Here is a 16921-nt window from a genome sequence, read left to right as displayed (position 1 = left end):
CAAAACAAGGAAGAGAGCCCGGATAACACAACGGTTAATGCCGGATTCAGGGGCTCTCAACCTAACCAGCAAAATAAGCCATCTAAAGGCAGCAAAGAGGGACCGTCCGGTTTGAACAGAGTTCTGGACAGACTGTGCCAAATTCATGGTACCCCCAACAAACCTGCGAACCACACGCATAGAGAGTGCTGGGTCTTCAAGCAGGCCGGCAAACTAAACACCGAACACAAGGGAATGGAAACACCAAGTGAAGACGAGGATGAACCTCGCCCGCCGAACACTGGGGACAGAAAAAATTCCCGCCAGAGGTTAAAATAGTGAATATGATCCACACAACTCGCACATCCTCGGAAAGGCACGAACACGCCCATAAATACGCGCGCGATATAGAGCCCATCATACCCACACCTAAATACTGGATGTCTTGTCCGATAACCTTGGATCACCTAGACGGCCGAGCCAGTATTCGGCGCGAAGGATCAGATGCCTTGGTGCTTGGCCCAATAATCGATGGATACCACCTCACCCACGTCGTCATGGACGGCGGCAGCAATCTCAATTTAATATATGAGGACACTGTCCGCAGGATGAGGATAGACTCATCCAGAATCAGCAAGATTAACACCATCTTTGAAGGGGCGATACCAGGTGTTGAAGCCTACAGCTAGGGCTCCGTCATACTGGAGGTAACATTCGGCTCTCCAAGCAACTCCAGAAGCGAAGAACTACTCTTCATCATCGCACCCTTCCCAAGCAGCTATCATGCATTGCTCGGAAGAACGGCCTTCGCCCGCTTCAACGCATTGCCTCACTATGGCTACCTTACACTTAAGATGCCCGGTCCACGTGGCATCATCACCGTTAGCAGAATAATAGAGCGCTCGTCACGCGCATAGGAACACGCGACGGCCCTCGCGGCCGGACTATAAGCGACCTCCAACATCAAAAAATATATAACTGGTCGTTAAGACCATAGACACGGTTAGACGAGTCCGGTAGCCCATATCAGACCAGGGCACCGTATATGTAAACTCATAGCGGATACCAGGGGCTATAAAAACGTAATAAAGCCCCACTCTTGGCTCAACCTTATTGGCAGGCCAACATCTTACATTTTTACTATCCATCGCATACTTACATTGCACTCTTCTATGAGTTTCCCTTTTCCGCAGGCAACGTTCATGCGATACCCTTCCAGGATGCGGCACAACGGAGACAAAGGCGCAGACGTGCAGCAGGGCCCCGTTCAACAGGTTTCTTTTTAGATTAAGCCCATGTGTAAACCTTTTCTATTGCCTCTTGTTGTTTAACCATCCCATGGGTTCCATACCCACAGAGGATACTGCCGTTTTTGGCATTTCGCCACGACAGATTAACGCCCGTACCTGGAAACACAGGGTTTATAATGAATGGGCATTCTTGAGCTCATCATCTATTATAAAGTCCGAGTACCTTCGGGAGTGTTCCGCGTGATGAGTTTGGCCTTATATGCATCAGCTCTGAATCATGTCTTTGGTCAAATGTTGGGTTTGCCCGGCTCCTGGGTTTGCCGCCTTACGGTCCGTTATTATCGGCTAAGGTGGCCAAAGGAGAACTACTGCGATTGTGCCCTGGTTATTCCGGATGAGCACCTCAGTAGAGAAAGCCGAAAACTGACTGTCATGATACAACGAGAGACTGGTCAACCACTCGATGACTCACCGGAATCTTTAGGATTCCTTCGCATTAACGAAGGGCCATTTCCCAGCCAGGTACATACGCGCCCGTATTCGGATGCACGCAAAGGTACCAGGGGCTACATAGTAACCCCACTTCAGAATCCCGCGGCTAAGCGAAAGTGTTACAGCTATATAGTCTGGTTGCCTAGTTCGTCGTGCGATCACCTCCTTAATGGACCAAGACATTGGTTTAACAGTGATTAAGCATATTTTTTCGCGAACACCCCCGTATTGTATGCGTGGGGTCTGAAGCCAACGACTGCTAACTTTTGGATTGCATATATATATATATATATAACTCCACCTATGTTGTCTCAACATAGCCGGTCCCAAGCCCGAGTAAAGGAGGGGGGTTGTGATAGGCTTGGCGAGCCAACGTAAAAACTCAGCCACTCTTATGGAGATGAAACCCTCAGCAACGCACCACATCGGAACCCGGGTGTGGTGGAAAATGGGCAAGGGTCGGGCCGTCACCCCCCAAGTGGCGCGCCGTATCTTGATCCGGATACGGTGGCAAGTGAGCGAGGATCGGGTCGTCGCATCCTTAGTGGCGCGCTACATCGGCGCCCGGATGTAGTGGAAAATGAGCAAGGGTCTTCGCATTTGACTCGACGAGTGCGAAGGGTAAGGAAGCTAGCCGAGCCTAGGAGGATTCGCTTAGGTAGCTGGAACGTAGGGTCTCTGACAGGGAAGCTTCGGGAGCTAGTTGATGCAGCAGTGAGGAGAGGTGTTGATATCCTTTGCGTCCAAGAAACCAAATGGAGAGGACAGAAGGCGAAGGAGGTGGAGGATACCGGCTTCAAGCTGTGGTACACGGGGACGGCTGCAAACAGAAATGGCGTAGGCATCTTGATCAACAAGAGCCTCAAGTATGGAGTGGTAGACGTCAGGAGACGTGGGGACCGGATTATCCTGGTCAAGCTGGTAGCTGAGGACTTGGTTCTCAATGTTATCAGCGCATATGCCCCGCAAGTAGGCCACAATGAGAACACCAAGAGGGAGTTCTGGGAAGGCTTGGAAGACATGGTTAGGAGTGTACCGATTGGTGAGAAGCTCTTCATAGGAGGAGACCTCAATGGCCACGTGGGTACATCTAACACAGGTTTTGAAGGGGCGCATGGGGGCTTTGGCTATGGCATCAGGAATCAAGAAGGAGAAGATGTCTTAAGCTTTGCTCTAGCCTACAACATGATTGTAGCTAACACCCTCTTTAGAAAGAGAGAATCACATCTGGTGACTTTTAGTAGTGGCCAACACTCTAGCCAGATTGATTTCATCCTCTCGAGAAGAGAAGATAGGCGTGCGTGCCTAGACTATAAGGTGATACCTGGGGAGAGTGTTGTACCCCAGCATAAGCTGGTGGTTGCTGACTTCCGCTTTCGGATTCGTGTCCAGCGGGATAAGCGTGCCAAGGTTGCTAGAACGAAGTGGTGGAAGCTCAAGGGGGAGGTAGCTCAGGTGTTCAAGGAGAGGGTATTTATGGAGGGCCCTTGGGAGGAAGGAGGGGATGCGGACAATGTGTGGATGAAGATGGCGACTTGCATTCGTAAGGTGGCCTCGGAGGAGTTTGGAGTGTCCAGGGGAAGGAGAAGCGAAGATAAGGATACCTGGTGGTGGAATGATGATGTCCAGAAGGCGCTTAAAGAGAAGAAAGATTGCTTCAGACGCCTATACCTGGATAGGAGTGCAGACAACATAGAGAAGTACAAGATGGCGAAGAAGGCCGCAAAGCGAGCTGTTGGTGAAGCAGGGGGTCGGGCATATGAGGACCTCTACCAACGGTTAGGCACGAAGGAAGGTGAAAGGGACATCTATAAGATGGCTAAGATCCGGGAGAGGAAGACGAGGGATATTGGCCAAGTCAAATGCATCAAGGACGGAGCAGGCCAACTCTTGGTGAAGGACGAAGAGATTAGGCATAGATGGCGGGAGTACTTCGACAAGCTGTTCAATGGGGAGAATGAGAGTTCTACCATTGAACTGAATGACTCCTTTGATGAGACCAGCATGCGTTTTGTGCGGCGCATCCAGGAGTCTGAGGTGAAGGAGGCTTAAAAAGGATGAAAGGAGGCAAGGCGATGGGCCCTGATTGTATCCCCATTGAGGTGTGGAAAGGTCTCGGGGACATAGCGATAGTATGGCTAACCAAGCTTTTCAACCTCATTTTTCGGGCAAACAAGATGCCAGAAGAATGGAGATGGAGTATATTAGTACCAATCTTCAAGAACAAGGGGGATGTTCAGAGTTGTACTAATTACCGTGGAATTAAGCTGATGAGCCATACAATGAAGCTATGGGAGAGAGTCATTGAGCACCGCTTAAGAAGAATGACAAGCGTGACCAAAAATCAGTTTGGTTTCATGCCTGGGAGGTCGACCATGGAAGCCATTTTCTTGGTACGACAACTTATGGAGAGATATAGGGAGCATAAGAAGGACTTGCATATGGTGTTCATTGACTTGGAGAAGGCCTATGATAAGATACCACGGAATGTCATGTGGTGGGCCTTGGAGAAACACAAAGTCCCAGCAAAGTACATTACCCTCATCAAGGACATGTACAATAATGTTGTGACAAGTGTTCGAACAAGTGATGTCGACACCGATGACTTCCCGATTAAGATAGGACTGCATCAGGGGTCAGCTTTGAGCCCTTATCTTTTTGCATTGGTGATGGATGAGGTCACAAGGGGTATACAAGGAGATATCCCATGGTGTATGCTCTTTGCGGATGATGTGGTGCTAGTTGACGATAGTCGGACGGGGGTAAATAGGAAGTTAGAGTTATGGAGACAAACCTTGGAATCGAAAGGGTTTAGGCTTAGTAGAACTAAAACCGAGTACATGATGTGCGGTTTCAGTACTACTAGCTGTGAGGAGGAGGAGGTTAGCCTTGATGGCCAGGTGGTACCTCGGAAGGACACCTTTCGGTATTTGGGGTCAATGTTGCAGGAGGATGGGGGTATTGATGAAGATGTGAACCATCGAATCAAAGCCGGATGGATGAAGTGGCGCCAAGCTTCTGGCATTCTCTGTGACAAGAGAGTGCCACAACAGCTAAAAGGCAAGTTCTACAGGACGGCGGTTCGACCCGCAATGTTGTATGGCGCGGAGTGTTGGCCGACTAAAAGGCGACATGTTCAACAGTTAGGTGTGGCGGAGATGCGTATGTTGAGATGGATGTGTGGCCACACGAGGAAGGATCGAGTCCGGAATGATGATATACGAGATAGAGTTGGGGTAGCACCAATTGAGGAGAAGCTTGTCCAACATCGTTTGAGATGGTTTGGGCATATTCAGCGCAGGCCTCCAGAAGCTCCGGTGCATAGCGGACGGCTAAAGCGTGCGGAGAATGTCAAGAGAGGGCGGGGTCGACCGATTTTGACATGGGAGGAGTCCGTTAAGAGAGACCTGAAGGATTGGAGTATCGACAAAGAGCTAGCTATGGACAGGGGTGCGTGGAAGCTTGCTATCCATGTGCCAGAGCCATGAGTTGGTTGCGAGATCTTATGGGTTTCACCTCTAGCCTACCCCAACTTGTTTGGGACTAAAGGCTTTGTTGTTGTTGTTGTATATATATATATATATATATATATATATATATATATATATATATATATATATATATATATATATATATATATATACATCTGGGCTATTCTGTTACGCGTAACAGAATATTATTCTGTTACCCTACTTAAACTGATGAATTCAAGCGGTTGAACTAATGCTTTCTGTTGCTGTTAAAAATCGTCTTTTTTAGTTCAAAATTTTTTCAATTTTTTTTGTCGAAACGGGGCGTGTAATATATCGTTGGAAAGCTCTTGACATCCACATTACAATCTTATAATTTATTTTTGCAAAAAAAATTATGATTTAAGAGCAGTTTTGAAAATACCATCTTTTTCAAAACCGAAAACGCGAATCGTATTTTGGACTTAATTTTCAAACTTTTGTCGGAATTGAGCAAATGAGACGGCGTTGGAAAGCTTGTGAAAATCCTCATCTTCCATATATCTACTATTTTTTCAAATTCTATATGATTTAAAAGTAATTTGAAAAACGGTGAAATTCTGGGCGAAATGTATTTTCACTGTTTTTTGCAAATGGTTTGTCGGATTGATGCAAATGATACGGCGTTGGAAAGCTATGGAAAATGCGCAACTTTTGCGTATAGAAAGTTTTTTCTAATTCCTTACGGTTTAAATACGGTTAAAATTGGTTTTGAACGCGGTTTTTTAAAAAAGTTTGTCGAAATGGGGCAAATAATATATCGTTGGATAGCTATCAAAAATGTGAAACTTAGTCATGTTGGACATTTTCTCAAATTTCTAATTGTTGAAGAGTAATTTTGAATACGGTGAGAGTCATCGTGTTGTTTTTCCGTCAGAAAAAACAGAGTCCTTGTACTGATCTATGTGTGTGTTTGTACTGATGTATTTTTCACTGAGTAATTTTAAATGGTTCCAAAAAAATGTACTTGAACTGATGTCCGCATAGTTTTTTACCGAGCATGTTTTCACAGACTGGACTTTACTCCGTTTTTGTATGTTTTTGCTCATAACTTTTTTAATGGTTGGTATGATCATCCCCAAACTTGCATGGTTAATATTGTTGAACTGAAAGGATAGTAAAAAGAGCACTAGTAATGCATGAACTCACTATTTTCCCTCAGTTAAATTGCCTAAGGGTTCGTTTATTTTCCGTTCGAACTTACCACCTTTATCAATTTTGAACACTTCAAAATTTGCCAAGAATTTGAACTATTCACCACTAGCACAGATAAGTGGGAAAAGTAACGGGTGTACTTACTGGTTAGTAATACATGAATGCCTAGGTAGTTATACATGAACTGAGAACATAAACTTCATTGAGCATTTGAAACACATAACATACACAACTAAGGTGAAAAGCTGCGAATGCTGATGGATCAACACTATAGATTTTGCAAGCACTTAACAGTTTAATGTCAAAAGAACATCCACACATGCACGAACTTTCTAGAGTATATTGTTAAGTTCAACTTGTAAAAATACAACTTGTGTAGCTTTGTCAGCAACACAAAAATCTATAGAAAAATGCACCCGTTCTCATGGGCGTATCAACAAGCATGTTCAGAGCACAATTTCTTCTGCCCTTCTCCACAGAGAAACCACTCAAGTTCCTCTTCTTTTTCTCCTCGATGAGCCATCTGGAATTGAACTCGTTCTGGCTGTCCACATCCAACAGCTTCCATGAGACGAAGTTGTGGTCGAGAGGCCACAACCTTGGGCATTTCCTCAGCAACTCATGCACCGGCCTAGGATGTGTTTGAGGTGAGACGACCACACGACCACACATAGACAACACCGAAATGCGAAGCATGGTCGCGGCCACGCACACACAAACACAACACACACACATATGCGCAGTGAGCGACTCAATGAAGACGTGCGTCTACACGGTCACGTGGCTTCCCGTGGAAGGTGCAGCCCACCGTCGGCAGTGGTCCACGGAGGGGATTGAGGGAGCAGTTCGAAGGCGGGGAATCAACGAGGTCGCAGCAGTAAATCGGCATGGTGGGGGCAACATATTCAGACCTGTCAATTGTTAAGACAAATATGTGAGTTCAGAGCTAACTTATGGTTTAGTATCATCATATTCAGAGTGAATTTAGTTGCTCATAGTTAGCATGAGTTCATGGCAGAAAAAGTTGATACTCAAGATATTGAACTAAACTAAAATTATATATTGCACTTAACTAAAATTATATATTGAACTGAACCAAGAGGCAGTATGGTGCTCATTCAGAAGCATAACCACAAGCACTTGTTTGTGCTATATATGAAGATGGAAACACAAAGGAAATATGACTCACTGTCAGGAAGTAGATGTACTGAAAAGCATACAAAAAATGAACATGTGCATCTTGTTTTTGCTGCAACCTACAAAAGTAGGAACAAATATGAGAGATGATGTTTTGTCAAGGAGAACTTACCAAGGTCTGGCATTCAAACTTTCAAATTTCTGTGCTACTGAAAATTGAGAATAAGAGCATGCCTCGACCAGATCAACAACTTCCTCGGCTCCGCGGGCGGCCTCTCATACAGCTCGAGGGCAACACAATACACACACGAACAGACCAGAATACAGAACACGGCCGGCTAATTACACAAACTAATAATTAATACAACAAACATGTGAAATTGCAATGCTGAGAGCAAAACTACATATTGTAATTTCAACAAAGAGAAGAGCAGATTCCTTTTCCATGAACAAACAGTACAAATCTAATCTCAGTCCCTTGAATTCTACATAAATTTATTCCATTTATAAACCCGAACTGAAAATCAAATAAAAGCTTAACTCCTTCACAAAACCACCAAATGCACGCACTTTGTTACTGCACATGAAGGTAAGGAAATACCGAAACCAGCAACTCATGAGTCTGAACTGAGGTAAACGTTTTTGCTGAACTTTTGGGTGAGTGCATGATTTACTTTGGCTTGCCCAGCTCTCTAAAATCCTCAATAAATTCTACCCAAGCACAACTACTTGTCCATACACATGCTCTCGACGTTCTTGTTCTCGCACCAAAATCTCAGTACAGAATAATGTCAAAGGTTGCAGCTTCCTATATTCATGATCTGTCAGTACAAGAGCGAAAGTACAGGGGTGTGTTTCTTCACTGTTTGGTTTTATAGGATGCAAATCAGGAACTGAATTATGTAGTTATGTTTTTTCCTCAGATCTGAATCAAGTGCAGCACCAGTTCAATTCAAAATAAATTGACAGTACAAATGGTAGACACGGAGATCTTCACCATGCGGAGCCGGAGAGGAGAGATTCAAAAAGGATGTACCTCACAATAGATGGGACCATCGCAGGTAGGTCCCGCACCAAATAGACGGTGGCTAATCCTCACAATGACGACTGCTGGAGCAGGGCAAGCGTCGAAGGCGCTACTCCAGGGAGCTTACACACTTTGTAAGATGTACTGAAAAAGCCTAAAAAGTTGAAGTGAAATGTTTTGAAGCTCCAGGAAGCCTCTCGACGAACTGAAACTTCGTGTATCCCAGGAGGTTGACCTGCAGAGGAGCATGAACTAGAACATTAAGCATCAACTTCTCACAATTTAGTTACATATAATAAACAACCACAAGCACTTGGGAGGCATATAAACATGCTTGAACATGAAGAAATTCTACATAATTTAGTAACATATAAACAAGAAGTGCTGATCTAGGCATATAATAAAAGCCTATACATGTTGTATCTACAAGAGCTTGTACATGATATAGTTGAAAGAGAAACTAACTAGAGCAACATTTTTCTCTTCTCACAATGAATAAAAATTTTCTGTATGTAGAAGGACTAGCAAGGGTCTCAGGAATCAACTAAATTTTCAATCAAATCGATATTCATCAGCACTAGTATAGCTGGACAAGAAGCTCAGAATTGCAGCCGCACACGCACTGAACTTATAGAAGTTTTACTTTGTACCTTTCTAGGTGATATATCTTACCTTACATGGTTTGAAAACGTGAACTGATTATATGAAGGAGTACAAGGGGAACGGCAAAAGTCTCATCCAGCTCCAACAAAATTCTGTAGCATCACATGTGCTATACACGTTTAGGTAAACGGAGTTGCCAGCTTCCTCCTTTTAGGTACTACTAGCTCCCAGAAAAATTCAGAAAATGGAAGGCGGATAGGTCTAGCTACTCTATTATGAAGCTCACCTTCACACGTGAGAGGGATGGAAACGAAACAGCAGCAACATTGAAGATACTGGTGCTCCTTCCTCATCCATACCCTGCTCCCACTAATTCTCACCCTTCTCACGTAGTCGTGTTTGCTACTTTAGTTGCAGCCCCAATTCCAATAAGAGGTCTGTAAAATTAATTGACCAATATCATGTTAACAAAAACAACTTATTTCAACGGGCACCCATGACAACTACAAGTAGCAAGTGTCATAATGAAAATAAGCCTAGTATCAGCTCTAGCAAGTAGCAAGTGTGAGCATTCAGATTTCTGTATGCCATTTCAGTGTGTATCGTCATTCCATTGTTCAAGATCCCAGAAAGCCGAGGCAGACATGGCCTCGTCAATCCTAAAATTGAATGTATATCTTTTATGTTATGAAAAGCAAGTGGTATCATCCATCACACACACAACAATAATTTATGTAGTCTATCATCCATCGTACTTCCATTAGCACTGCACACAAACCGCCATTAGTACTGACATTAGTACGACAATAATTTCTTTGGTCAGACATCCATTACCCTAACCCAAAATGTACTGCCATTAGCACTGCACACAAACGGCCATTAGTACAACAATAAAAAAATTAGTTAGACATGCATTACCCTAACCCAAAATACTCACACGGATCTAGTAGTTTCAGAATTTTTGCACTACATCAAACTAAACTGAACTGAACTGAAATAATATATTCGAAATGAAACTTATTAAAAGAATTGAACTGAAATAATTTCAGTAATTGAACTGAACTGAAGAATTTAGTAATTGATAGTAATTGAAATGCTAGTCTTTTTTGTGTGCACTGAAGAACTGCTACAGGAAATATACTAGCGAGAACAAAAGATGTGTGGCGGCGCCGGTGTAGCACGGCGTCCTCGCCGGAGAAGAAGCATGCCAGCACCCGCCACCCAGGTTCTGCCGCCAACGGCCAGCAGGGCCACCGCGGCAAGGAGGGCTGCCCAGAGCGCTACCTTGCGGAAGGAGGGGTTGGGCGGTGGCGGTGCGTCCATGGGACCTTAGGGGGAAGGCGGCCAGATCTCGGAGGGAGGCGTCCGGAGCTTTTTTTGTCAATGGCCTGTTGTAACATTGAGCATGTAACGTGAACTTGTGATAAGCAAGCACAAAATCATGAAGACAAGAAACGGAACTAACAACACTTCATAAATACCTTTAGAATCCAAACTTTTGTTGAGGGAGAAGACTGCAATTCTCTTTTAGCATTTTCAAGATGACTTTATTGAACGCACTTAAAAAGAAAAGAGCATAAGAACACCCTGAATTTAGTTGTATCTGCCACCAGTCGCAGTCCTCGAACACGTCGCCGTCCTGTACGCCCTCAGGGCGGCTTTGGTGAACTAACTGAATTTTAAAGGAAGCAAACTACATTGCTGCAAATCGGTACAGTCAAGGAGTTATTTTTTACTTCTTATAATTTATCTATTGAACTGAAGTAAAATATGGGAACTAAACTAAGTGTGTCACTGAAATAAGAACATCAGTTTATTGGAGGAATTCTCACTGAAATAAGATAAGGAAATGAAAGACATCTTAAAGTTTGCTATTATACAGACTATTAATTAGCTTTAGAGGACTCACGTCTAAGGCATTTAACACATATATTTTTTATGTTATTTGAGACATTCGTTTTTGTACTTTTCAAACAATCATACTTGAACTTTTATGTTATTCAAGAGTGCCCTCATATCTCAATTTTTATGTATCATACAATAGCATTAACCATAATTGAGAGAAAAGAGGATTTTGCATACACGCCGATGGTGCTAATGCCAAATATAATCTAGCCATGCTCAACATCCAGTAAGGATGAAAAATTGTAAAAACAATTCATGTTGTTAATAGATCATACAGCCTCAGAATTCCGTACTTAATTATTTCACAACATGTCAGGTATTCAGTGCATCCAAGGTAGAACGAAAAATCTAAAATCCTACTACAGCAATATAGCGAACATGTGGTGGGCATGCATTTTATGTGCTACCCACCGCCCAAGCTTAAATCAAGTGGCGACAAATCCTAGAAGAACGAGAGAAAACTAAATCCCGAATTAACATGTCAGATCAATAGATATATTCTAAGCTTGCTGTACAAGATCGAAGAATTGGTTAGGCACAGAGGCATCCCTGAACTTGGCCGTCCACGAAAATGTACCTGAACTCGGCGTAGACTGGTAGTTGAACTTGCTAAACATCCACACTAGCACCAGCAGCAGAAGCCGCGGTGTCGGTTTGGTGCTTGACATGTAAGATGATCTGAAAAAAAAAACAAAGGTGAACTAAAATAAGAAATTGTACTAAACTTAAAATAAGGTTTGCACTGAACTAAAACTAGAATTTGAACTGAACAAAAATAGATCTTTGTTTAGGCATTTAAGCAAACACCTGACGACAAAAAAAGTGTAATCGCATACCTAAAATAAATTGCCAAAAAAAATTGTAATCGCATGCCTAAAATGTTGCAACGGTATTTTCTGTAGAAGCCTTTCTCCTATAGAGGGCATTTTCTCATGCTTTTCCTTGACATTCATATTGCAACAGTGTTTATATAAAAAATGTCTTGATTTTAAGGCATCACAGCAAGTGTAAATGTTTTTTCCAAATGACATTAATCACTAAATACACGCAGTTGGCTTGATCAGTGTCACAGTAATGCCAATCAACTTATGCTATAGGAAGAACATGGAAACACAGATGAAATTGGACTTATGACCGGCAAATAGTTGAACTGAACAAAATATAAAGATGCACTGGAAAAATTTGAATAGGGACGGAGACCCACCACTGAGCTGAAGACGCCATTTGTGCAGGGCCAGCACCGGGCCTGCACTGTACTATCAGAAAGGTGTACTTGTACTTCTCAAAGTAATGGAATAGGGGTACTTTCTCCTCTAACTTTATTTAATTCAAGTATGACACACACATCGGTATTTTAAGCACTATGATTTTTGTAGCTCTCAGAAAATAAAGTCTGAGAATTATTCCACAAAACACAGGAAAGTGAACAACAAAATAATTTTGATTTAGCAAGTGATATGTTACTAACTAGAGTAGCAAAGCTGCCAAGCAAATGTATTGACACACTCAACATCAGGGAATTTCCATTTCTTACAAGATCAAACTGCGCCAGTTCATGATGCAAAGGCCGGCTGCCTGGCTCGTCATCGTCCAACTGAACCCCGCACCCCTGTCGATCTGCTGAAATTTTTTATAGTATCGGTTAGATACAGTTCCAAACTAGTACCTGAAACCATCCCCAAATATGCATGTCAAGCTTCAGAGTTGGAAGTAATAAACACCCAGATATGCATGGGCATATATGAGTATCGATGAGCTACGAAATAAACAATCAGATATGAAGTTGCTTCAAGTCTGGATCGGTTTTTTCAATTTGATGCATGTTTGCACTATAGAACTTCTACTGGTTTGCAAGATGGACTTGAGTACTCCGTCTGTAAAGAAATATAAGAGCATTTTAGATCACTACTTTAGTGATCTAAACGCTCTTAATAGTGATCTAAACGCTCTTATATTTCTCTTGTTAATTTTTCCATTTTACTCCCAAAATCATCACCACATAAGAAACACATATGCATTCCAGTGTACCTTGGCGTTGCATCGGCTTGTACTGAGGGTGTAGATTAGAGTGGCCGGAAGAGGATACAACAGCACGCACACACCACCAGATAAGTCTAGTGTCTCCAGAACATATGTATACATGCTCACATCTCCATCTACAACGAAGGATAGATGAATAATTGATAAGAAAAAAATGTATGCTAGAATGTAAACCTGGAATTGGAAAAAACAAGTAGCAACGTTTTTACGGAAAAATGCCCACGGGTAAGTTCCACAGCTCTTTCAATTGGCAGGCACTAACAGAAACACTAATAGAGAAATAGCATAGCACCATCTTTTTGGTAATACAGGAAAGTATGAAAACACCATAACAAGTATGGACTACTAACACATATAGGCTGAACTATTTTATTTAGTGTAGTAACCGTACCATGAGATTGAAATAGTTCACATAGACAGTAAAGTTTGAAAAAAAATACAAGTGCACCGTAGGTAATTAAGTGTACATATATCACACACCTCTCCCTCCTGGACTTCTTCTTCTGCTCCAGCTTTCATTAGAAGATCCAGTCCCAAACCTTTTGTATACAAGATAATTGATAGCTACGTTTCCTAGTATCTTGAAATATACATGAGTACAATAGATCAACCAAATAGGGAACCACGTAAGTGATGGAGAAGGCAGAGAATTAGTTCAACATCCAGTCAGCAATTTAAAAGTAAAGAGGGAACAAAATGTAGTTGAGCTATACTGCATCACACACAAAAAAACTTGAACTTTACAAAATCAAACCTGCTTAGCGATGAACTCCAGCTTAAGTTGTATCCTGTATGAAAGCTTTATCAAGACCAATCCAGAGAACCAGAACTGCAAGAATTAGCAAATTTGAACTTTTAGTAATTCATTCCATCGGCAACTATGTACATCAACAACAAAATCGAAGCAACAACTGTAACCATATTTGAAAATCGCAGAAGCAATACATAGGTGTACTGATGCACGGGGAATTTTAGAAATGATGCAAAGAGGTGCAGGTGGCTCGAGCGCCATGAGCAGAAGGTCGGGAAGAAGCTGCACTGTTGGACTTTTGTGTGTGCTCGACTTCAACGGCTGTGTAGCAGTTGGTGAAGATGGTGGCCGCGATTCTACTTGGACTGATGTCCGTGCTCCACTTGGACAGCTGCCCGTAACCATGGTGGACGAGCTCGTGACCGAGGGTGGCCAAGGCGACCAGCGGGAACTGTAGTTGGCCATGCTTGTTCTGGGCAGCGAACTCACACGAGGCGGAAGTGATAACGGGAAGCAGGGATCACAGGTGGCATTCATCTCGCCGCCGGACACGGGGTGCTCGCGCTCGTGGATGCCGAGGACGGGACCGACAACAAAACATGACACTGCTGAAATTAGACAGCATTGACAACAAAACAGGACACTAGTGAAAAAAAATCCTCCAGAAAATGGCTGTTCTCCTAGATAGAAATCAGGGTGTATGTGTTTTCAAAAATAGGGAGATGGATTGAACTAATTTTCTAGGTACGGTGGAACTGAAGGAAATGATTTTCAGAAAGGGGAGGTGGATTGAACTGAAGGCGTCGGTGAGGGCGTTCGAGGACGGTTGGCCGCGGTGGGGGCGCAGGCCACCATGGATGACAGTGCACGTCACTGGGCGGACCGCGACGACGGAGGCCGTGTGGCGGAGGGACGATGTGGTGGCATTTTTTAATTCGAACTAATCATTTCTTTTATTTCGAACTAATAATTTCATTTTTTTTCAAACTGATCATTGTTTTAAATTCGTACTGGTCATTGTTTTTAATTAAAATCATTTTTTCCTTTCAAACCAGTATGTGTGCATGTGTTGGAAAAGTGAGGTACCAGTCAGTCAGTCATGTTCCTGAACGGAGGGATCCTCGCCATGTCTCGTGTGCCAGGTCTACTCATTTTACAAAATGAACCTTTTTGACTGAATTTAGCTGTACAGAGAGTGCATGCGGTTTTATTAAATTATGAGAATGAATAAATTTACACACCAAACTGACAACAGAATACACACCAAATAATACTGAGTTTAGTACAGAAATTCTCTTTTCATGCCCTGATGATATTTTCTTCTCTGTGTACCGGAGAACAAAGAACAAAAATACACACCGAACTGATGATAGAATACACATTGAAGAAAAAGGAATTTCTTCTCTTTGAATTGATGATAGAATACATACAGAACGGACAAGAGAACAATGTCTATTTGTGTTTTTGCTTTTTTTCATGAATTGACGATTTTTTACAAAAAAACATGTACTGACAACACTTCTTCAGCTTAGTGCACATTGTTCAGTATTCTTTTGTCAGGTTATTTCATGGAAGGCAGTACAAGAAATCAGTGGCAATAATCAGAGTTCAGTTTTCAGTGGCAATAGGTGTAGTAAGTGAAGTTGAACTGACCTCGTCCATGGCAGGAATTTGGTTGGAGGGGGATCCGGGGCCGGGGCCGGGGTCGGCAGGTGACGGCGTGGAGGCGGGCGGATCCGAGGCCAGTGCGACGCAACCTCGTTGGATCCAGGAGGCGCGGCGGCCGCAGAAGCTTGTGCGGTACCGACGACCGCGGAAAATGGTGTGTGGAGGCCCGGGGTGAGACGCCGGGCAGCGTCGATGCAGGAGAGGTGGCAGAGAGGAGGGACGCCTGCGCCGGGCGGATCAAGGCGGCGGCGCTTCGGTGGGAGGTCGGAGAGCGGCTCGTCACCGGAAGGTGGAGGGTGCGGCGCGTCAGCGGGAGGTGGGGGGACGGCGCGTCGGCTGGAGGTCGGGGGCGGCGCGTCAGCTGGAGCTGGAGGGCGGCACGTCGGCGGGAGGTGGGGGCAGCTCGTCGACGGGAGGTGGGGGGCGGCTCGTCGGCGGGAGGTGGGGAGGCGGCTCGTCGGCCGGACGTGGAGGTGCGCCCGGTTAGTGTGGGGGTGTGGCGTGGGGCACGCTGGGTGATGGAGAGGAGTGGGACGAACGGGCTACAGGGGTTGGGACGGGGTGTTTTGTGTCTTGACATGACTTTTCTCTGTTTTATTTAAATCGTGGCGTCGTGCTCTATATTGAGACGGGGTAACAGAATAATATTCTGTTATGGGTAACAGAATAGTCCAGCCCTATATATATATCGCACAGGGGACACAATCATATTTTCAGACAAATAGTATAAATATAGCCTTATAATCAAAATAAACATTGTTTTTACAATAATTTGAATCGTCACTCGAATAGGAGATTCTTCGGGCACTGCGCCTCTACCAGGCGGGCACCCTCTGTGACCTGCGCCAAGTAGTGCCCGTCCGGATATTGGCCCCCCACCGGATCCTGAGACGCTATAATAGTGGCATCCATATCCGTCCAATACGCTTTAATGCGGGCAAGGGCCATCCGTGCACCCTCTATGCATGCCGACTTCCTCATGGCATCGATCTGAGGCACGGCCACAAGGAACTGTTGCACCAAACCAAAGTAACTGTCTAACTTAGGCCCCTTCGGCCAAAGATGGTCTATTACAGACCGCATTGCCAGACCGGACAGCCTGTGAAGGTCTGCTACAGCAGCCATCCTATCACTTAATGGCAGCGGGCGAGTGGGAGCATTGAACTGCGACCAAAAAAGCTTCTCCACCTCCTTCTCACCCTGATCTTTGAAGAACTCCACAGCATCAGCCGTACTCTTCGTCAGGTACGCGTATGCGTCCGGCGAGCTCCAGCATCCATCCAGGGGAGCGTACTTCGGATCGAAGAACTTCGTCCGCAGCAAATAGGAGCCCCCAACCACAATTTTACCGGCTTGTTGAAGCTCCTCCTGCGCACCCCTGAGCTCGGTCCTTATTTCCTTGGTG

At 44.1% G+C, this 16921-nt stretch overlaps 1 protein-coding gene across 15 annotated transcripts; it reads right to left on the bottom strand.

Moving 5' to 3' along the window:
* Positions 1-6643: 6643 nt before the first annotated feature.
* LOC123044874 (uncharacterized) lies at positions 6644-16058 on the bottom strand. 15 transcript variants are annotated; one of them, XR_006420662.1, is made up of 12 exons: positions 15502-16058; positions 13578-13926; positions 13086-13213; positions 12262-12677; positions 11635-11735; positions 10634-10853; positions 10437-10540; positions 9422-9589; positions 9222-9304; positions 8559-8784; positions 7575-7641; positions 6644-7296 (listed from the first exon to the last, which is right to left on the bottom strand). XR_006420662.1 is itself a non-coding variant. In XM_044467738.1 (8 exons), the coding sequence occupies exons 1-7, from the start codon at positions 15508-15510 to the stop codon at positions 10846-10848; spliced, it is 507 nt and encodes a 168-aa protein (XP_044323673.1). In that variant the 5' UTR covers positions 15511-16054; the 3' UTR covers positions 10130-10540; positions 10634-10845. The 15 variants fall into 15 exon arrangements, 1 of the variants encoding a protein (XP_044323673.1); XR_006420658.1 differs by having other exon boundaries at positions 9439-9589; positions 15502-16057; XR_006420656.1 differs by lacking the exon at positions 9222-9304 and having other exon boundaries at positions 9439-9589; positions 15502-16055.
* Between the last annotated feature and the right edge of the window lie 863 nt (positions 16059-16921).

The sequence above is a fragment of the Triticum aestivum genome, chromosome 2B (genome assembly GCF_018294505.1).
Source record: "Triticum aestivum cultivar Chinese Spring chromosome 2B, IWGSC CS RefSeq v2.1, whole genome shotgun sequence".
Taxonomy (NCBI): domain Eukaryota; kingdom Viridiplantae; phylum Streptophyta; class Magnoliopsida; order Poales; family Poaceae; genus Triticum; species Triticum aestivum.
Note: the sequence above shows the minus strand (reverse complement) of the source record. Positions and strands in the feature narration are given on the sequence as shown.

What these genes read in the sequence shown, in the direction of transcription:
- LOC123044874 (XM_044467738.1), bottom strand. An exon ending in TGGAGTTCATCGCTAAGCAG is followed by an intron (nt 13,678 to 13,851) that starts GTTTGATTTTGT and finishes GTATATTTCAAG; the next exon opens with ATACTAGGAAACGTAGCTAT. An exon ending in AAGAAGTCCAGGAGGGAGAG is followed by an intron (nt 13,214 to 13,577) that starts GTGTGTGATATA and finishes CCTTCGTTGTAG; the next exon opens with ATGGAGATGTGAGCATGTAT.